This window comes from Elaeis guineensis, chromosome 10 (assembly GCF_000442705.2).
Source record: "Elaeis guineensis isolate ETL-2024a chromosome 10, EG11, whole genome shotgun sequence".
Taxonomy (NCBI): Eukaryota; Viridiplantae; Streptophyta; class Magnoliopsida; order Arecales; family Arecaceae; genus Elaeis; species Elaeis guineensis.
In genome coordinates, this window is record NC_026002.2 from 24878607 (window position 1) to 24901740 (window position 23134).

At 36.6% G+C, this 23134-nt stretch overlaps 1 protein-coding gene and 1 long non-coding RNA gene across 7 annotated transcripts; one reads left to right on the top strand and one right to left on the bottom strand.

Annotated features, from left to right (window-relative positions):
- Window positions 1–571: 571 nt before the first annotated feature.
- On the bottom strand, window positions 572–2208 carry LOC105059980 (transcription factor bHLH149-like). Its single transcript, XM_019855593.3, has 2 exons — window positions 2162–2208; window positions 572–1674 (listed from the first exon to the last, which is right to left on the bottom strand). Exons 1-2 carry the CDS (start codon window positions 2206–2208, stop codon window positions 1221–1223), a joined length of 501 nt encoding a protein of 166 aa, XP_019711152.2. The 3' UTR covers window positions 572–1220.
- Window positions 2209–11998: 9790 nt separating this feature from the next.
- Window positions 11999–22555, top strand: LOC105059981 (uncharacterized). 6 transcript variants are annotated; one of them, XR_012135105.1, is made up of 9 exons: window positions 11999–12179; window positions 12262–12363; window positions 13186–13293; window positions 14785–14863; window positions 14951–15060; window positions 16143–21133; window positions 21575–21758; window positions 21912–22024; window positions 22114–22555. It is a non-coding gene; the product is annotated as an uncharacterized lncRNA (long non-coding RNA). The 6 variants fall into 6 exon arrangements; XR_012135100.1 differs by lacking the exon at window positions 16143–21133; XR_012135104.1 differs by lacking the exon at window positions 16143–21133 and having other exon boundaries at window positions 21912–21991.
- The last annotated feature ends 579 nt before the right edge of the window (window positions 22556–23134 follow it).

Genomic DNA, 23134 nt, shown 5'->3' on the forward strand with positions numbered 1-23134 from the left:
GCGCCATATTTTTTTGTATTTTGTATTTTTAATTTTTTTTTATGTGATCTATGTGAAAAATAGGGAGTGATGTGATCATGATAAATCGTCGTTCAAAATGACGTTTTACTGATTTTACATCATTCTGATAAATAAATTAAAAATTAAATTATTTAGATAAATATTTTTTTTTATATTAATTAAAGAAAGAACTCTCAACCAACACCTCGTACCACCCCCTGACATTCCCAAGACATGTTGGTGGTGCCGACCATCCGAGATCTGCTTAACTTCGAACGGATGCCACCGTGTTCAAGAAACTCCAAAACACCTCAACGGATCATATGTTGATGTTCTCAAAGGGGAAGGATATGTACCAACACCACTCCAAAACACTAAACCCATCTTCCCACCCCCAATTGACACCGCCCACCAACCTCGAAACGCCCCTGCTACAAAAGATTAGGCCACTAGAGACAGCAAAAAGAGAATCCGTCTAAGCCGCATCGCTAAAGAAAATCAGAGACGGATCTATCGAGCTAATTTTTTCAAAAACAGCTGTCCCATCGCCACATCATTTCTAAAGGTAGCCATCTCCAATGTGATTAATTTTTAAATTTTAACCATCATCGTCAAGCCATCTTTAATAGTGATCATCTCGAAACCGACTCTATTGATACCATCTCTATTGATGCGATTTCTATTCCATCTATATTCCGTAAATAATTAATTTAAATACCGCTATTCATATTATATTTATATTAATTATAGCTAAACCTAATTTTACGTAGATCAACTAATTATTAACTGTAAATCTATAATTAAATAAAAACTATTTTTAAATTATTAATTAATCACATAATTTTTTTAATTGCAAAGAAATTAGGATGTCTTCTAGAAGCGTCGGAAACGACGATTTCCGACAACGCAGGACCAGCCGGCCAAGAGCCTTCACCCTCCCATGAATACTGGTGTCGACAGCGGCCCTCGGTCGCCGAAACTTCAGGCAGAGCAGGCAGCCGTCAGAGAGGATCGCACGGCTCCACCGCGCCCATCCCCTCGCCACGGTCGCCAGTGCTCGGTCCGCCGCCTACCGAACGACCCGTGTCCTTGGCGGCGTGGCCGGTGACGAGCGGCGGAGACACCTCAGAGACTCCAGAAGCTTCGAGGAGTAGATTCTGTGGTCGACGTCGGTCTCATCCTCCCCGGCATCACTGGCATTGAACCCTTTTTTGGCCGTCTCAGTCGACGGCAGCCCTCGATCGTCGGGCCTTCAGGCGGAGCGGGCAGCCGCCGGAGAGGATCGCGTAGCTCCAACGCGTCTGCCCCCTCGCCACGGCCGCCAGCACCCAGTCCGCCGCCTCCCGAACGACCTGTGTCCTTGGCGGCATGGCCGGTGACGAGCGGCGAAGACGCCTCAGAGCCTCCAGAAGCTTCGAGGAGTGGATCCAGCGGTCGGCGTCGGTCTCATCCTCCCCGACATCGCTGGCGTCGAACTCTTCCTTGGCTGGCCCGCATCGACGGCGGCCCTCGGTTGTCGGGCCTTCAGGCGGAACGGGCAGCCACCGGAGAATATCGCACGGCTCCACCATGTCTGCCTCCTCGCCATAGCCGCCAACACCTTCTAGCCTCCAGAAGCTTTCCAATTCGCCGTGGCGATTGGAGACAGCTGTACTGATTTTCCATTGGAGACGGCTAAGTCGACTCGAAAAGATATTAATTAATTTTTAACTTAACCGTCACCGGGCCACCAGTGTGGAGAAGAAACAGCGACAAGAAAAACCGTCGCGGCGCCGTCTCTGAAAGTTTACTTATTTTTTAAATCTCCCGTCGCTATGCCATCTATGAAAGCCTAACTGTCTCCAATCCGTCTCAACGCCGTCTCTAGTACTCAATTAAAATAAAAAAATTTAATGTCCGTCTCTGGCTCAATTGATCATGGTCGGGGAGCGCCATCTCTGCGTCGTAGATTTCTGAGTCTGCTTTTTAGCCATCTCAGTCTCTAAAACAATACTTTTCTTGTAGCGTTGCTGCAAAACCTACCCGCCATAACGCTACCAAACGATCATTACTCAACACAATGCCCAATGGATCATGCTTTCGACGCGGAGATACCGATCACCTCAAAAGCCAATGCAGAAAACCAGTCCGGCATTTTCTTTGTCGATGTTTTGGACATTACCTCCAAAACCTACAAGGCCTCCCAGAAGCTACCCTAAAAGAACCCATTACCCCAAGGTTTATCGTCTTCTATACTCTTAATGGTGGTCTGATCATGGAATGTTCAAGGCCGAGGAGATAGATCAAAGATTGAGAAGAATATTGAGAGATACATCACATCATCCAAATGCATGATAGCTTGTCTACAAGAAATAAAGCTCAATAATGTTACAAACTTGTCGGATTAACTGTGTTTGTGGGAGAGACTTGGACAGTCGGAATTCAAAACATGCAAATGGTACGTCTAGTGGTATACTTGCATGTTGGAATTCAACTCTAATCATCAGTTCAACCTTCTTAGAAGGAAACTTCTCTATTAGCGCTATACTTCAAAGTTTGAATGCGTTCTCATGAATGTTTATGACCCAACTAATGCCCAACTATGGAATGACTTCCTCAACGAACTATATCAGATTAGAAAAACTTGGCAAGGCCCTTGGATCATCATGGGCGACTTCAACCTCATTAGATTGCACTCTGACCGAAACAGCTCACAGCTCATCAGGAAATAATATGGCCTCCGCAAAATTCAACTCTTTCATTGATTCTGTCACGCCCCCGACCCGAGATTTGAATCGAGGGTCATGGCAACCGCCGCATACTTATAGAATACTTTTCCCATAAGCATGCAAGGCATCTCATCATGATATCTTCACAAACAGTTAAATAAATTTTTTTTTTATTCAATAATCAAACCTTAATTCAAATAACAAATCAAAACTTAGGGTTCAAAAGAAAGTAACTGTCTGACAAAGTCAACACTAAAACAAAACTAAAAATCTTGAATCAATTCTGAGAAAAATCCTAAATCAATGAGTTAACTCCATCTCTAATCGCTCTCCCAACCGAAATCCCACGTCATGCTAATTTTCTGGATCTGTAAGAAAAACATAAAACTTATCATGAGCTAAATAGCCCAGTAAGCAACGATCACTTCTCAACAGATTTCATCAGGCATATAAGTAAATAATCATTTATAGAAAATAAGCATATAGAGTTCATCAATTTGAAATCAATTTCAATTATGCAATATAATTCATGCCAAATTCATTTCTTTTTCGAAATTTCAAGTTTCTTTCGGAATTTCAATTTCTTTTGTTCTTCAATTTCTTTTCGTCAACCATGAGCTATGACCACATTATCCCTGTGGCAGGGTCATAATACCGCGTATCTGCTTGCGGTGGGCTGCGAATCATCTGGCAGCCAAGTCCTTTGGAACCGCTGGTCTAACTGGCGGTTTTGTCGCTGGTCTATCTGGCGACATGTCGCTGGTCTATCTGGCGACATAAATCCTCAGGACAGTCAATTGCCAACGTATATGCCCCCGTTGGCGGGGTCCTCAACACAGTCAGGTTGTCAATTCTTATTGTTTCTTATATCATAATTCTTCATAAATCATGTTTCATATTCTAATTTCGATAATAAAACATATAATCATGTAGTATCGAAATCAATCAATATAATGCATCATGAAATCAATATATTCAATCATGCTTCATCATAACATTTCAAATAAGATATTTTCATAACAAAAATACCATTCATCCAATTCATGCATCGTTTCACAAATCATGTCAGAAGAATACACTATAATTTGCCGATGAATCTAGAAAAGGTGAAACATTACTTACCTCGAACGCATTCCAATAAATCCATAAAATTCTATAAATTTTCTTCCAAAAATTCTGTTCGTAGATCATATCGCGATATCCCATGATCAAACATCCACAATCCTATACAGAATCAATTTGAATAATTAGAAAGAATACGAATTCTATATTTCAACGGTTTAGATTGGGTCCGATCATCTAATTTCATCTAATCAAAATCTAATTAGGACCTAAATGATCCAAAGTTTGACTATCAGATCAAATCAGATTCGAAATGATAGGATCGAGGTTTCTTCATCGATTTCATAAAATCAAGTGGAGAGAGAAAATCAGAGGAGAGAGAATTCATGAGGTACAATTCAAATTGATCAAGTGACACAATCCAACATTACGATTGGTCCAATATCTCAATTGGTGAAATCAATCATGATCAAATCAAGTCATGGCTAGATCGAAATCATGGATAATAAAATCTAAAGATTCATGGTCTGATTAAGGTGGGTGCCAGTACGCTGTCTGACAATCATGAATCAGGATTCTTCATTAGAATCAGATCAGACTTATTAAAAGAAATTTCTTCATTCACTAACCTTTTTTAGAGAGAGAATCAATCAAGAGAGAGAATATTTTAGAGAGAGAAAATTCTAGAGAGAGAAAATTCTAGAGAGAGAAAACTCATCTTGAATTCTTCAGACAATATGATTTAACAAATTCTGATCGATCAGATCAAATCATGCTAAAATTATCATGTGGATAATTAAATAAGATCATGAGAAATAAAATCTAAAAATACCTGATCTGATCAAAGTGGATGTCGGTGTATCGTCCGACGATCACAGATCAAAAATCCATTACGAGAATCATTTAAATTCATCATCATTCTTCTCAAAATTCTAAAAATCTTAAGAGAGAGAAATAATCTAGAGAGAGGATTCTAGAGAGAGAAAGTAGAGAGAGAAAATCCAATTCTAGAGAGAGAAAAATACTAATTCAAGCTGAAGAGAGAGAGGGAAGAGAGAGAAACTCTCTTTCTCATATTTTATTATTTATCTCATTATTTATTAATTAATTTTATTTTTCTCTTTCTTCTTTTCTTTCTTTCTCTCTTTTTTTTTCTTTTTCTTCATGGAAGAGAGAGGAGAGAAAATCCTATTTATTATTATTATTACATTATTATTATTTTATTTTATTTTTCTTCTTTCTCTTTTTTTTTTCCTTTTTCTTTTTCTTTTCTCTTTCTTCTTTTTCTTTTCTTTTTCTTTTCTTTTCCTTCTTCTTCTTCTTTTTCTTTTCTTCTTTTTCTTCTTTTCTTCTTTTTTCTTCTTTTCTTCTTTTTCTTCTTCTTCTTCCCGCGCCGGAACAGAGGACTCTTGTCCTCAAGCCTTAATCGGTCGATCGGGCCATGGCTGCCACGGCGGAGGCCGGCGGCCGACGGGCCATCTCCCCCGGTCATGGAGAGAATAGGGCCGGCGGTCAATTCCGATCGTCGGTGCCGGAGATTTTAAGGAAAATAAGCCAAAAAAATAGAGTCTGTTCCCGACCAAAAATCGGCGACGCTCGTCGCCGGCCACCGCGCACAAACGCACGGGGGAAAGAGGAAGGAAGGGAGGAAAAAGTGAAGGACTTACCACGACCTCCTGGGACCTCGTCGGAGAGAAAACACGGCGAGGAACCAACTGCGCCCGCGGTTCTTCTTCGGGAAAATCGGAGAGAAAGAGGGGAAGAAAAGACCGATGAATCGATTCTAAAGAGAGGGGGTCTTCTTATAGAAATTTCTAGGACTCCGAGGAGTCTTAGGAGTTCGATCTTTGCTCGGATTTCTCCGGAGAAGGAGACTCCCATCGGGAGTCTTCTTCCCGATTTTGAATTCCCCTGTTTCCTATTTTTTTTTTTTTTTTCATTTTGGGCTTTGTGGGCTGAAACGGGTTTGGGCTATAACAGATTCACACAGTCTTATTGAAAAAGACTGAATGATCTACATTTTACTTGGTCAAATCACAGAGATCTCCTAACTCTCACAAAACTAGACTGCTAGTATCAACGGATTGGATTTCCAACCATCCATTAACTACCCTTCATCCACTAGTCAAGACGACTTCTAACCACTGGCCTCTTATACTTGACTTCACACAAAGGAAGACAACAATCAGGCCTTTTAAGTTTGAGAACTCCAGGCTATTGATTGAAGGATTTGAAGACATGGTTAAAACATGATGGAACCAAGCTCCTAATGCAGAAGATGCAGCAGCAAATAACTCTGTCCAACATAGATATCTTATGTCAAAGCACAAGCATTGGAATCATAACAATAATGGTAACATCATTAAAGGAAAAAAAAAAGAATCTATCAAAAGAAGAATCAGCTGGTTGGATTCACAAAAGAAGACAAGAATTCTTTTGAACCAAGAGCGAGAAGAGAGACTTGAGCTCAAAAAGCAGCTGCAAAATCTCCTTCAACAAGAGGAAATACTATGGAGACAGAGGTCAAGATTGCAATGGCTGAAACACAGGGACCAAAACAAAGTTTTTCCAACAAATGGCAAGTTCAAGGGAAAGGAAGAACACCATCTTTCTGATTGAATGCCAAGGGATCACTTAGATAAATCCAGCTACAATTTGCAAAGCCTTCTCTTCCTACTATTTAGAACTCCTGGGAAATACAATATCCAGGTTGATTGGACAACAATCTATTATGGAGAAACAATTAATCTAAGCAATCTGGAAGAACCTCTCCTAGAAAATGAAATTAAAGAAGCTGTCTTCAATCTTTCTAGAGACAATGCCCCAGGCTCCGAAGGATTTTCCTTCACATTCTATCAGCATTTTTGGAGCCTCATCAAGACAAATGTCTGCAGACTTTTCAATGATGTCCACTCAAATTCAACAGACTTCAGCATATTAAACCATACTCATTGAACTCTGATCCCAAAGAAACAAGGAAGTTGCAGTGTACGTGGTTATAGGCCATCAGCCTAATCAATGGAATTATGAAGATCTTCACCAAAGTTCTTTCCTTACGCTTGGCCAAACACATGGATCTTCTTGTTTCAGAGTCACAGACGACATTTATCAAAGGACGTTAGATCACTAACAGCTACGCTTTAGCAATGGAGATCCTTTCTGTCTGCAAAAAAGCCAAAATCAGAGGATTGATCTTCGAAGTGAACTATGAGAAAGCGTTTGATAGAGCGGACTGGAAATTTTTACCTTCTTTACTTAAAGCAAGGGGATTTGGTTTGAAATAGTGCAGCTGGATGGAAAACATTCTCAGAACAAGCAAGATTGCCCCCATCATCAATGGAGAGCCCTCTAACTCGATCATGGCTAAATGTGGCTTAAAGCAAGGAGACCCACTATCCCCTCTAGTATTCATCTTGGTTTCTGATATATTAAAACATCTTATCAAGAAAGCAGCAAGAAATAAAATATTAAAGGAATAGGCTCAAGGGAAGTTACAAATAACATACACAACATTCAACATGCAGACGATACACTGGTTCTTTGCAATCAAAACAGTAAGTATGCATCTACTCTCTTGTTCGTCCAATACTCTTTCGAGTTAGTGTCTTTACTAAAAAGGTGTGCTTATCGGAGTTGGAATTGGAATCTCAAACACATTGACAATGAACTTTGCTAAACAACTATATAGGCTGCTCGCCATCTAAGCTTCCAACAAAATTGCTAAAATTTCCCCTCTATGACTCTAACCCAAAACCAGCGGACTAGGTCTTCGTTGAAGAAAAAATTGATCGGAATCATGGAAAGGGAAACTACCTTCTCTTGGCGATAGAGCAACAGTCATCAATTCAGCACTAAGTACAATACCGATACATTGGATGTCAGCATTTTATCACCCACAAGAAATAATTGAAAGCATTGAAGAAAAATGTAGGCCTTCTTGTAGAGATGAGACAACAACCGTTGTGGAGCCCATTCCTTGGTTAACTAGGATAGAGTTTGTAGACCGAAAGCAATGCGAAGTTTAGGCATCATTATTTGAGAACTTTCAACCAAAGCCTCTTACTCAAACTATGGTGGGTTTTCTTTGAAGGACAATCAAAGCCTTGGCAGAAGCTCATCCACAGTTTGTTTATCAAAACAGACTACCAACACACATGAAGCAAAAAATTTGAAATCTGCATCTGCCGTTTGGAAGAATGTTTGAAGGTGCAACACATTTTCACATAAAGCATCAGTTTCCAAGTTGGCTATGGAAAGTTGGTATCCTTCTTCCAGATCAATGGAATCTCAACAAACCTACGAAGGACATATTCCCAGAGCTTTTCATTCCCTCAAACAAACCTCAAATCTGAGTGGCAGACTTTCTCAGAACTACCAACCTCAGAAGTCACTTTTAAGAAATTTTAAATTCAGCTACAACAGAAAAATTTGAACTACTCAAGATCCTTATCAACAAAACAGTACTGGGCAACAAGCCTGACTCAATCAAATGGAAATGGCATCAAAGTGGGAAATTCATAGTCAAAGAATGTTATAAGTTCTTGAGACATGGAGGCATCCTATCACAATTTACAAAATTCAACTGGAAAATCCCACCAGAAAAAAACAAAAGTATTCAACTGGCTGACTTTTCAAGATAGAATTCTAATAGCAGAAAATATGCAAAGGAGAAGACGAAAGATGGAGCAGAAAAAGGAACCACCGATCATTTGTTCCTCACATGTGAATTCACTGCAGAAATGTGGAAGTGGATACCACACAAACTGAGAATCAATTCAATGCCAAAAACAATCCAGGATTTATGGTTAGGATGGAGAAGAAGGCCACCCAAGCACGTCAATAGACAAGCATGGGACTGTCTAAGTTCAGTGATCATTTGGAGCCTCTGGAAGGAATGGAATGGGAGACTTTTCCATTTTGAAGCATACACCCAAAGAAAACTATATGACCAATGTGTCTCTTTAACGGAGAGCTGGACAGCATGTTATAATGGGAAGCTGAAACAACCTATAGTTCAGCTAACAGAGCAGCTGAAAGCAACGGCAAATTAGCGTGGCTAAGAAGGAGCAGCAAGCATAGCATTCTTAAATTTTAAATGTCAAGTGAGCCAAAAAAAAAAAGGGCTACTTGGAGAAGTTTTTCAATAAGGTGACAATAAGACAATTTTTATGATTTATATGAGAATTATAATTTTTTTCAAAAAATAGCTGTGGTATGTATACCTGCCATTGGAATTGTTTTGGGTTAGAAGAATGTAACCAAACTCTGGTTTGGAGGACTTAGATTTTGTGCCAACTTCAATTAGTTTGAAATAGTTACAAAATTTGTGGAGTGGTGACTGGTGGGACCATATCTAGGTTGGCAGGCTCCAAACTGGCCGGTTAATAATCCAACCATCGCAAACTCTGGACTTGGCAAAGAACTTGAGTTTGGATTCTGTTTGGTTATTATTGGATTAGTTTCATTTGGTAAACCATATATGACGCACTATTGTTTGAATGACAAGTTTTAAATACGTGGGTTGCATTATGAATGCCAATAACTAAAATAGTTTTCCAGTAGAAACAGCTTAGGTAGAAATATGATAATAGTGCAGAATATACTCGTTAAAACAATTCCATGACATTATCCATAATTTTTTGTAAACTATGCTTCTTGGCATAAAAAAAGTGTGCGGGGAAATACATGCAATTTCAAATATTTAAAAGAATATACATAAAAAAATCATTATATTTTATAAAGTATAGCATACATTGAGTTTACATATTCAGATAAGTAAGTCTGATGTGCATATGATCTATTATCCATTTTTTCTCATGTCAATCATCATTACCCATGCATATCACTTGCTCATATGCAACCCATCGAGCAAACAACAATTTTTGTTATAAATTATGGAAAAAATATGTTCCCAAAAATGGAAGAGAAAGAAAGAAAAGAAGAAAAATTAAGGAAGAAAAGAGAAATATAAAATATTTGTGTCTAATTGTTGAAGTTCTCTGTATTCTTTTTGCGCAAAATACTTTTATTCTTCAGTTTCAAAACTATGTCCTTTTACTTTGCACCTGCTTCCTATGATTTAAGTTATGTCGAAGGTATCAGGTTGTTTACCTGGGCCCATTTGTCCCAATGTCATCCCTTCTGTTGTTTATGGATGCTACATTTTATATATGTATTCAGTTGAGGGTATCAGATTTGAATGTACAACAATAAAACTTTGAGAGAGAAGACCCAAAAAGAAAATGAAAAGACAATAGAAAGAAAAAAGAGAGTGAAAGAAAGAAAAAGGAAAATACAAAGGCACAAGGAAAAGCTTGAGAAAAATCTGAGTGGTTTTACTAACTGGTTTTTTATTTTTCTGTGCAGGATATTTGCATACTCCATTGCTGAAGTTAGGATCTTTCCTCTTGACCCTATTATACATATGATTCCACTATTAAAATGTTCTTTATTCCATTATATGCAACGTTTCATCATGCAGATTAGCAACGTGGAATACAGATCTATGTCTATGTTGAACGGCTCTTTAGGTGTATCAGAAATATATCAACTTCACTTGTACCTGCCACATATTTCCATGATGTTGCAATACTGATTTTAGGTGCAGGGGTTATGCGGCTTATGTTGTCTGCAGTCAATCCCTCTTATTGCTCTGCAGATTTTTCATTGCATGTCTTCGTCCAACTATGAAACTATGGCTGCCTGGATGGATTTCGGCTGGTTGGAATATATTGTTTAACATATTTCCTTCAGAATTTGTGGGAACCAAGTTCAATTTTACTTTGCCTCCCAAATGATGTAAATCTCATCTTTATTACTGATGGGAGTTGGAATTTGTGGGAACCAAGTTCGATTTCATTTTGCCTCCCAAATGATGTAAATTTCATCTTTATTACTGATGGGAATTGGATTCTCTGCTGCTGTTACTACTATGTCCCAAATGCTGTTTCAAAGAGAAATGAAACTGATGGGAAGGGGTATTTATTTAATTCACTCTGCTTTATTGTGTCTCTGCTTTATAACTCTGCTTTCTACCGCCGTATTTCACACATTCTCCATCAACAAATGCATCACTTTCTATCTGCCTCAGTACACTGTTCCGAACACTAGTACAAAGCTTCATTTTCAAGGGTCTTTTGGGCTGCTTTAATCCTATTGATCTATATCTACTTAAATACTACATGCACAGATCAAGTACTACTGACTGTCTTCATTTTGGGAAACTATTAAAGATATGGTGCTTCTACAGGGCTGCTATACTTCAAATGTTTTTATCCTCACAGCAAGATCATTATAGATCTACAAAATCAACTGGTTTTGTTCCACATTCTTCATCCACAGCTTCCTCCAAAGCTTCATCTAACTGTTCTACAGTGCATTTCACTTGTATCGATTATCAATGCACAGGTTACACAGTTCAAGCTCCTAGTTATATTTTTTTATATCAATCATTTTTTTTTTGGCTTGTTGTTGTGTTTCTTTGTTTTAGCCTGTTGTTGTTGTTGTTTTGGCCCGTTGTTGTCTACATAAACAATGTAATACTTGCTTGAGTTAATGAAATTTATATCCTTCTGCCAAAAAAAAAAGCAACAATTTTTGTTTGGTCACATGCAACATGCTTAAAGATAATAATCATTCAAGTTTAGATAGATTTAGTTTTAAAATAGATACTTAAGATATTTTTTTATGTCCAGAAACCTATTTTTCACAGAGTAGTCATTAATAATCACTCAAGTTTAGATAGATTTAAAGTTTCAAGTCAAGATAGATAATTAAGATATTTTGTGTGTCTAGAATACTGTTCTTCAGTGAGTAGTCATTCTTGTTTTTTTAAATACAAGATATTTATGAATTAAAAAGTACATGCATGTTTTTTTTCTTAGCATTTATTGAATTCTTCTGATTTCATTATTGAGCTACTCAATTGTTGATTGTAAGAAGTGAAAGATTAAACAATAAAACATAGATCTTTAGGAAAAGCCAAGATTGGTAAGTTATCGCCAGTATTCCATGTCATCTTACCAGAGTCTCAATATAAGTAATAAATATGATATTTTGTGGATTTTGGGTAGCTAAAAAACACACCCTCATAAATGTTCTCCTTTGTGCAAAAAATTATATATAAATAAAAAAAAGTAATATGACATTATCATGATATTATCTAAATAGCAAGTATATATAATCAAATATTAGACTCTAGCATTTCATAACTCAATTGGCAGCGTCAAAGTTGGTGGTCATAAATGGAAATCCATGGTGACTACAAGTCTACTAGTTCTAATATTGTAATCATATTAGAAGGGGCCATGGCTTCGCTTTCCACAAAGATCCTACCTTTCTCCATTCTTGATGTCCCCAAAGCCCTAGTTTTCTCTGTTTCGATCCTTCTCGCATTTCTTTTAATCTCAGGTACTTGCTCAATCCTTTCCTCTTGAATTTTTTTCCTTTTATTGCGATTTTTCCAATTATTTTTTTTAATCATATGAGAAAGGTTTCGCTGTAAGAATGTTTGGAGGTGGGCAGTAGAGAAGATGAACTGTTTGCACAGATTCTGAGGGACGAGGCAGTGTCTAGAATCGATCCACTAGGCAAGGTTCGGAAAACCCATTTCCATTTTTTGTCCAATTTTTTTGCACTTTTGCTATCAATATAAGACGGAGATATGGGTTTAATCAGTTTCTGACTCCATTAGTGTGAATTCTCATTGTAATCTTCTAATGTTCACTAATGTTTTCTGAAGATTTGGGTATTTCCTTTATGTTGGTTTGAAGTTGAAAAAGAGAAAAAATGGATAAAGTTAGTTCTGTCCAAAAGGATGGTAAAGATGGAACTTTTCTAAGTTTGGTTTTGGTTTTTGTTAGATGAATGTGTTGGCAGCTTGGAAACTTTAGGTAGGCACACGTTTTAATTTTGATTTTTTTTTAATGAAAATTTTTATAGGTTAAAATTTTTAACATGCTTCTTTAGGCTTATGAAGATTAATCAATTATTTGATTAGTATGCATGAGTTTATGGAACAGAATTTTACACTTTGTAGGGCTCTTATAAGCCGCATGAATTGATAAGAAAACAGATGCTGGAGAAAAACATGATAATAAATAGTTTGAAAGATTTACTTAATAAGAAGATTACTTCTTTGGGGTTATGAATGCCGATTTGTTTTGTAAATTTAACTTATGAAATTATCAAAAATAATATAATTTCACTAATAGTATTACTAGGCATGTTATTTTTATTATTTTTAGCTATGCTCTGTTATATTGTTGTATGGGAGCACATTTTATTTTCTTATTAAAATTTCATATTTTTTTCAGTCTATATGATACAGTGAAGGCTAAATTCTTGCTTAATTTTGCTTTAATATTTTGCATTACATTGGCAACTTAATACAAATACATATTTAATATGCCCTCAGGATGTAGAACCGGCAGATGCAACATTATCATATCAACAGAAATTCTTTTATTCAGGTCTCGTGTGAAAAGTTCTAATGAACTTTGGACGTTCTGGAGGGAATGACAAGGTGCTGGACTCAAGAATGCTTATCTGATGCAATAATGTGAATAAAATTTCTTGAGTTGTTAAATGTTGATCTGGCAAAGCTTTAGCACTTGTTTAACATAGATGCTGCTAGAGCAGATTACTGAAGAATACTTTTGTTTCACTGAGCAGTCCTTGAGGATTGTAATGCATTCATATTATATTTAGGGGTCACAAATCTGATTTTTTGTAATGATTATAAAACTATAATTGAGGCTTGTCAAGGCTGCTTGATTGGAATATATCTGGTTTTTGAATGCTTTAGTGGTTTTTCCTGTTAAAATCATGAACAGAAAATCTGCTCTTGTTTAAGCATCTTAAATTTAGTTTTAATTGTACTGACCTAGGTGTGCATTCCTGCTCAAGTAGGATCATAACATGATAGGTACTCAGGTGTTCAATTCCATGACGCATGTTTGAGGTATCATAAGGGATCCAAACAGTAGGAATCTAAGCTTATAAAGAAGATATACGAACCCTTTCAGAAATAATTGTTAAGTTTCCAGTTTAAATCTTTAAGCTGATTTAACCACCATAATTTTCATGAGGATGTTTTGGTTCTAGCACAAAGAATTAGATCTTTAGAGGAACCAATGAGTAAAAGTATTTTGTCAAACAAACTAGTTGAAGTCCTCGGAAAGGATTTTTTTTTTTAAGAAAAATTCATCAGTGCATCTATTATAATGAAATTTTCAAATATTAGTCTCATTCTGAATGTAAGAGTAACATGATTGAATTGGGATGAGATATGGCCACTTTCTTTTGCTACAAAATCCCTGGAGAGTAAAATTGTGAGCCCAAGTTGTTGTGATATCAGGATGCATGAACTATTGAAGCACCAAGAAGAAAAACTGGATAAAATATGAAGCTTGACCATTCATTACAGATCCAAAGATGGTAGAAGTATGTTAATGCTTTCAATTCTCCTTGATTAAGCAATCCACTTAGTAGTCTTTGACATGATAGACCCAAAGAGAATCTTAAGCTACATTCAACCTTGGATCTGTGAAGACAATACGGCACCCAAAATAAAAGAACCCAAACTTCTATGATTTTTCTCTAGGGAACAGAAGTACTGGAAATTGTGATAAAGATTATGTCTAATTATCTATAACCTACCGAGTCTCTCATTTACAGATGTTTGTTTGCCAAAACATGAGTAATTTTGGAACAGTTGATTGTGTAACACTGAGTACTTATGTTTTTCAGTATTCTTACTCATCCTGATGGATGAATTCCCAAGTTGTTAAATTTTTGCTTCAAGAAACATTTTTTTCCCCAAATGGCAACTCTGGTTATTCTGAACAGATATCTGATGGTGATGGATATATTGAAAGAACAGTCTTAAGTCCAGGCTCTACATGAGCTACAGATCTTGATGCAGGATGCTGGGTTGAAAACATATATTTGTCTCTTATATGTTTGTTTCAAGAATTATTTCCACATTATTGATTGATATACTATCAACCTTCAGCAGGGTGGACCGAGTGGGCAACCTACATGATGAGGCAGTTAATGCAACTGCAGAGACGTTATTAATTGGATCTCTTTTGGTAATGCTTAAATTGATCTTTCTAGTCAAGATAACTTAAACTCATTCATGTAGTGATTCTAATTTGTGGATTTTTTGTGGTGTAAAGAGGACAGGGTTGTCGATGCTGGAAAGTATGATATGTCATTGGATATAGTATGTGCAATCTCTGCTTCGGAAGCTTTTGAGGATCAAAAGGAAGTTGGAGAAACTATGTAGGTCAGTAGAGGCCAGCACTTTTTTCTTTTCTTTTTTTCTAAATAAAATATGAACTAAAGTGATGCATCTTCCAGTCTGTATTAACCAAATATTACAACTTGACATGCCGAGATTTGAGCCTGCAATCATACTAGATTGACCTGCTTCCAATCCCCAGCCATGCTATGAATAACTTTGTCCATTACAAATTGGAGTCATTTAGATTAACCTTGGATGAAAAAATATGATCAATTCCTATTATGGATCAGATATGGATTGCTTAGTGACTCGATCCAAGTCCAAACTGACCCAAAATGATACATTATATTTTTCACAATATCCTTGGATTTAAGAAACTATGTTTTTTTTTTTTAATTCAGTAATAACTATTACATAGTTAATGGTAATTTTTGATGATAAATTATATATAATTATCAATCAACCTAGTGCAGAATGTGTTGTTAATGACCTCTGCAAATTGGTTAGCTGTTGTTTCCTTGCACAATATGTTTGGAATACAATTAAGTGGCCAATTTATAGATGTCTCTTGTTGGGACCATTCAACCGACCTCTGACTCCGATTCTACATCGGCCTTATAAATACAATACTCCTACTAACAATCAGCTAACCGACCGACAGTCGGCTATTATCAACCAACAACGGACAACCACGACAACTTGGTTAACCTTCGATCGAAGACCATCGGTATATCAGAGTTACCGACCAATGCTCATTCGGATCTATAGGACTACCGAATTACTATTATTACCAACATATAGTAAGCTTATCTTCTCACCACATCTAACCGTTATAAATGGTTATCGAGTATGTGTCACGATCATTAGTGGGCATAAACGACCCATTAACTTCATAATTATGGTCCGATAATCTAGCGTCATAAAAAATGGGACCACGTGCTCGACGGTCACATTAGAATCATCTATAAAAGGGAAGGTAAATGAGCAGCATGGGTAAGATAATTTTGGACTGAAACTCTATCAATTCAAATATTCTTCATCTGCTGTTCATCACTCTCCGCTGACTTAAGCATCGAAGGGTCTCCGTCGGACACAATTTCGATCCTGAGGACTTTGTTTTGCAGGTACTCTTCACCGACGATAGGCAATAGGAGATTGATCGCAACAGATTGGCGTGCCAGGTAGGGAAGCAACAATACAATCAACCATACCAAAAATCAAAGTCCAGCACTCGACGGGATCGACAAAACAGTTTTCCCATCCGGAAGATGTTCTTCCCCCACCTCCAGTGGCAGAGCCCAATTCTTTACGTCCTGTGGTCACTACGGACGTGCAAATTGCTGCGCTGATGCAACAAATGAAGGTTTTCATGGAGGCGGTTCAAAGCCTCCAACAGCAGCAAACCCAGCAACCGAGTCGAGGCCCGAGACGATACGTGACAACTCCCTTCGTCCAACATTATAGACACGTCAGACTGCCTTGGACTTGGGAGTGAGGGGTAACTGTTGGGACCATTCAACCGACCCCCGACTCCGACTCTACATCGGCCTTATAAACACAATACTCTAACTAACAATTAGCTAACCGACCGATAGTCGGCTATTATCAACCAACAACAGACAACCACGATAATTTGGTTAACCTCCAATCAAAAATCATCGGCATATCAGAGTTACCGATCGATGCTCATTCGGATCTCCAAGACTATCGACTTACTATTATTACCGACATATAGTCGGCTTATCTTCTCAATACATCTAACCATTATAAACGATTATCGACTACGTGTCACGATCATTAGTAGGCATAAACGACCCATTAACTCCATGATTATGATCCGATAATTTAGCGCCATAAAAAGCGAGACCACGTGCTCGACGGTTATATCAGAATCATCTATAAAAGGAGAGGTAAATGAGCAGCATGGGTAAAATAATTCTAGGCTAAAATTCTACCGATTCAAATATTTTTCATCTGCTGTTCACCACTCCCTGCTGACTTAAGTATCGGAGGGTCCCTGCGGGACATAATTCCGATATGTGAGGATTTTGTTTTACAGATGCTCTTCACCTGCGACAGACGACAGGAGATTGGCCGCAACATCTCTCATAGACTATGTTTTGGGCTATTCTTGGCCTGGTTTGACCTAAAAACCAATAGATCAATAAACTGATTCTTATGTATGAAACTGATCTGACCCAACCTAAAGGAAAATGCATTAGTCTTGGATTCAAAATTTTGACATGGTTCAAATGTGGATATATTTTGGAATGCTCCAACTACTGATTCAACCTAAGCAGCTTGCAGTCATGCTGACAGTGCTGTCATTATATTTACTAATTACCAGGTTTCTGTAACTGAACATAATGACTACCAGGATTCCATAACAAGCACATGCTGACACTAGAATAACTTAAAACTCTCCTTAACCGAGACCTATCAGACACATTCTATCCTTGTCATTGCTTTTCGTGCTGCTGCATCGAACTGTCCTATCATAAAATATTTACTAAAATGACATATTCTAGAACTCAAGTCCATAACTGATAACTATTCTTCAGTACTTTTTCTAGTCTCATTAGACTATTACTGTTCCCTTGCTTCAAACCATTTAATGGCTAGTCACCCATATGTTAAGCTTGTGAATATGTATTGGTGGAGGGCTTAGTGTCTCAAATTGATGGCATTATATGGGGACTCTTTTTCTGTTGAACTATTGTTGGTGGTTTTAGTTAGATTGCCTTACACTTTAGCATGGATTTGTATATGAATGGTTATTTGCTTGAGAGACAACACACATTTATTCTCAGAATTTGATTTTTACTCCGTTTCTTTTTTGCCTTCTTCTAAAGTTCTATGGAAAAGGGTCTGAATTTTATGAGTATGATGAGCAAACTTTTCAGGACACACAGGTTTAGTTAGTTGAAGACAGAGCAAGGGGTAGGAAAACGAAAGAAAGAAAGAAAGATTAAACTTCCATTGGAAACTGAGTGTATTTATGTAGGATCCTATGTCCAAGACCCAACAATTATTGTAAAAATATTCTAGAAATTTTTTCCTAATTATTGCCCTATACCTTAAGCTAGTAATTCACGGGGAAGAAGTATTCTTGATGGTTATTTTGTCATCATTAAATGCCTTCAGTTTGTGGAGTGCTTAAGAGTCCACGGACTGGTCTCTATGCTGAACATTTAGCAAGCTTTAGTAGAATATTGCGGAAATTCCTGTTGCATGTGTTTTGAAGGTTAGGAGATTCCAGAAGTTATGTTTTGGTGGATCTTGTTCAGCATATACTAATTTCTTAGTTTAACCAAGGGGCCACCTGAAAGGAAGATATTAGCTCCTCATCTTCTATTATTGTCAGGAAGTTTATTGCTTGATTGATGCAGAGAGCTGGTGAGAATGGTATAATCTACGAACTTTTTTCTCCACAATAGGGGATTTTGGCATAAATTTTACACAATATGAAGACAACAGTAATACTTTTCTCCAACAATCTTTGGAAATTTTCAACCTAAACTAAAGGATGCCGGTTCACTTCAAGTTGATCTTGGGCAAGCTACATTAGTTTTATGGAAGCTGATTAAAGGGCAAGGTAACTAAGTGCGAGATCTAATGGAATTATCTGAAGGGTCTGAGCCTATAAGATGTAAGTGGGCGGTTAAAATCAAGAAAGACTCTAATGATAATATTGAATACTTTAATGCCACATTGGTTGCATAAGGGTTCACATAGAAAGAGGCATAGATTACAATAAGACTTTTTCTCTAGTCTTGTAAGGATTTTTTCAGAGTAATTATGATATTGGTAGCCCATTGACCTAAAGTTTCATCAGACGAATGTTGAGATAGTTTTTCTAAAGGATGATCTTCATGAAAAACTTTACATAAATCAATCATAAGGTTTTGTTGAAAGTAGAAAGGAACATATGTTATACAGATTAAGAAATCCATTCATGGTCTTGAGGAGGCATCGAGGCAATGCTGTTTTAAGTTTGATGCTCCTATGAGTTCTCTTAGATCTATAGATAATAAAGTAGATCAATATATGTACCTTAAAGTCAGTGGGAGTAAATTTATCTTCCTTGTCTTATATGATGATTGATATTTTGTTTGCCAGTAATGACTCTAGTTATTTAATGAGATTAAACATATGCTATTTTCTTTTTTTTTTATATGAAGGATCTTAAAAAACCTTCATTTGTACCTGATATTGTGTATTTGGATTGTTTCATGGAGCTTATATTGATAGTATACTGAGTAGTTTTGGTATGCATAAATGCAAACCTAGAGATATACGTCTAGTCAAGGGAGTTAAATCCAGTAGAAGTAAGTGTCCTAAGAATAATGTAGAAAAAGAATTTATGAAGAATGCATCTTATTCTCGTACGGTATGTAGTTTAATGTATGCATAAGTTTGCACCAGACTGGATATAGCGTATATTGTGAGTATACTTGGTAGATATATGATAAATTTGAATATAAAATATTTAGAAAATAGCTAAAAAGGTTATAAGGTATTTATAGTAAACCAAAACAAAATTTATGCTAACTTATAAAAAGTCTGATTATCTTAAGGTGACTGGATATTGTGATTTTGATTTTGTTGGTTGCATGGATGATATAAAATCTATTTTTTTATTACATTTTTAGATGGTTGGATGGGCTATTTCTTAGAAAAGTACAAAATAGACTCTTACAGCATATTCAGCCATGCAAGCAGAGTTTGTGGCATGTTATTTAGCTACAACTCATACTGTTTGGTTGAGAAACTTTAACCTGGAGCTTATGATTATTAATTCCATCATAAAACCACTTGAAATTTATTATGATAAGAATGCAGCTATGTTTTTTTCAAAGAATAATAAAAATTTTCTGTATCTCTATCCATATAGAGATAAAATATATGGCAGCCAGAGATTTGGATGAAAAGGAGATATTATAATGGAGCACATAAAGACTAATGCAATGATGGTAGATCTATTGACCAAATTACTTAGACCCAATCTATTTATTAAACATGTGGAAAACATAGATTTATTGGAATCTTTTGATGTGCTTGGTTAGTGGAAGTATTATTTTACCGTATCTTTTTCACTATTTTGTATTCAAATATCACATTTATATTGATGCACATATAGTTATTTGTAAATATTATTTGAATGAAAGTTTTAAGCATAAAGGTACCGCTTCAGCATAAAAATATTGCTTATGTTGTAATTGATATCATGTTTCATCTTGAAACATAAAAGACTCATCTTAAGATATATGATAAAATTATAACATAAACTTAAAATTGTTGTAGCTTTCATTTGAAGCATAAAAGGGTTTCATTTGAAACCATAAAATAGACCGATGATGAGCTTCGTGTGTTTTCACATATGGGTACAAAATTTGTACTATATACATTGCATCATTGAAATCTATATTGATGAGATTACTAATAACTGTAACCATAGAAGGGTCTTATATTAATAAATGATATGAAAATGCTGTAATTTGATATTAGTGGTTTTAACCAACTAGATTTTGACTAAAAATGTTATTCATTTAGGATATTTACATATATGGCCATATGAGGTGCATTTAGCTCGGGGGTCATTTTCAAACTTTATATAATGAATATATTTTTTTTGAATTAAAAAGTCTTAATCAATGTTGCCCAATTGGGAGAATATTGGAATTTCTCATAAGGTAGGCTTTTATTGATTATGGACTGATATGTTACTTTGATTTATTCCGAAATATAAGCTAAGTTGTTGTCTAAATGAATGGCTAAGGAGTCTATAATTATGTATGATCATATTATTATTTTAAACCCTATTGTCTTGATGATGTGATGTAGGGGATATGATCGTAGGTCTGATTTGGTTAATGAACTCTATAATAAGTGGATCCACTAGCATTATTAACTAGGCTGGGTCCCCACTCTATCCCTATACATATCCACCTATAGAAACCCTAGGTCATCAAGGTTTCTATGTTCCTAGAGGGCACCTATCTTATTGAGGAGATAGACGTCAAGGTGGTGACGGGGAGGAAAATCTATTCCGTTATTTTCTTTTTTTGCAGGATGCTGCTATAGTGATCATCAATGACTGGTCAGGGCTCTCAAAGTATGCTTCAATTTTATCTCTAATTTTTTTTTAATGATTTTGTATTTTAATCTCCTACATGATATTCATAGGAAAACCCTAGATCTTTGTCCAAAGGCACTTGATTGCAAGTTATGATAGTCAAGCAAAATATTATGACTTTACTGCCTCAGGAGATATATGATATGCGAATGAGTATGGTAATTCATCCCCCTGGTTTTTTATTGAACTCTGAGCCCAATAACTAGTTTTATGCTTTAAAAATGAATGCCAGATAAGAGTCTAATCAGTTTCTTGGAAATGCATTAAATGGTCAATGATGCTTATTACAGCAGCATGTATTATTGTTTCCTGCAAGTAAATAGTTGAGTTTCGCATGGTACTTCTTTAAGTAATAGATATTTATCGGAATGCCTTCAAGAGGCCACTGAGTTTACCTGCAAGGCTGCAATGACTCTCTAGGTCGAAGTAAGTTGTTCCCAAGGCATGCCGGCACCGTTCCAATGTTAATGTGCCAAGGTCCCATGGCTGCTTCTGCTGAACTTATGTTAACTTTGGAGTCTTTTTGTAAATATTGTGACAAGATCGAAAGGAATCTTTTGCTGGATTGATCTGCACGGTTGGAGAGATATCCTGCTGGTCATGTGTAAGCAATGTCATTCCTGGCTAGATATTCTTTCACCCTGCACCTATTTTGTATAAAAGAAAAATAATCCCTGAATGTGACCATGTTATTTGGTTACTTCCTCACATACTTTTACATATTTCTTTTTTTTTTGTTATTTTTAACCATTTGCAGGTAAATTTTAATGTGGATGGAAGAGCAATCGATGATGAGGCAAGAGAAGCATGAATTTTCTAACCAGGTTTCTCGAAAATGTGAGCATCGGATGATTAATTGCACCATTAAGCGTAGGATGTGGGACTGCTATTTTCTTGTATTTAAACTCATGTGCTGATACCTTTACTGGATTAACTACATGACACATAAATCATTTCAGCAAAATGCAGAGGCAGCCAACTGTGACTCAGAATTAAGTCTGCAGCTTAAATATGAAGCATGTTCGGCTCTGACGAAGATGTCAGGTGGCATTGCCTAATGAACTGAGCAGGACATGATGCTCTGGTGATGTCTCATTTAACCAAGGTCAGGTACCTCATTGCACATAATTGAAAAAATTAGTGGTGTTGTTGAAGCAGATTGGCATGTTGTTTGTACGCCGCCAAGGAGGTATTTAGCCATTCTCCTGTGGAATCTGGATTTGATGATGATGTTTGGGCTGTGCTGGTCTCGCACTCCCGTTTCTGATCAACATATAAATCAGTAACATGCATGTCTGAATTATGCAACTGGCTTGAGTATAGTGTTGATATAATTATGTTGTGAAAAATTAATGTGTTCTTCACAAACAAAGATTATAGTGGTGTCCGTGGATTTGATTACTGGTTGCATGTTGTTATATTATGCCGGCATGTGTGACATTGCATCAAAATAAAGATCAGGTATTAGTACTACTAGGTACAGAATCAACTGGTTGGCATTGACCTGCGTATGAATCCATGTCGATAAATTATTTCTACAAAGAGAAAAATGTGGATTATCTTATAACGGTCTGGAATAACATAACATATTCAGCAATATTCTAAACATTATTTGATTGGTTAACCCAAGTGCTCACCCTATTGGATTTCTCAGAGGTTAATTTGAAGGTGGAACAAATGCCAACCAAACCAACTAAAAGCCAGGTCCATATTAGACCAGATCCATCCTTGCATGGGAAAAGTTATTAATGATAGCCAATGAAACTCCCCCCCCCCCCCCCCCCCCTCCCAACCAAATTTTGGATTCAGCAAGGATCTGCCAATTTTTCAGAAGAACAAAACACTTAAACTAAGTTATTTTTTACTCCCAGATGCATTTATTTATCGAGGTTTAGAATAACGTACGTACTGTTTTAATGGTTTTAGGCCCCCTATGGTACGTTATATATGTAAAAACAAGAAAAAATATCAGTAGCAATT

Excerpts from the sequence above, each read along its gene's own strand:
- LOC105059980 (XM_019855593.3), bottom strand. The coding sequence starts at position 2,208 with ATGGGTTCTTTTAGGGTAGCTTCTGGGAGGCCTTGTAGGTTTTGGAG. Across the intron at positions 1,675-2,161 it reads AGGCCTTGTAGGTTTTGGAG|CCGTCTCCAATGGAAAATCA; the intron begins GTAATGTCCAAA and ends GAGTCGACTTAG.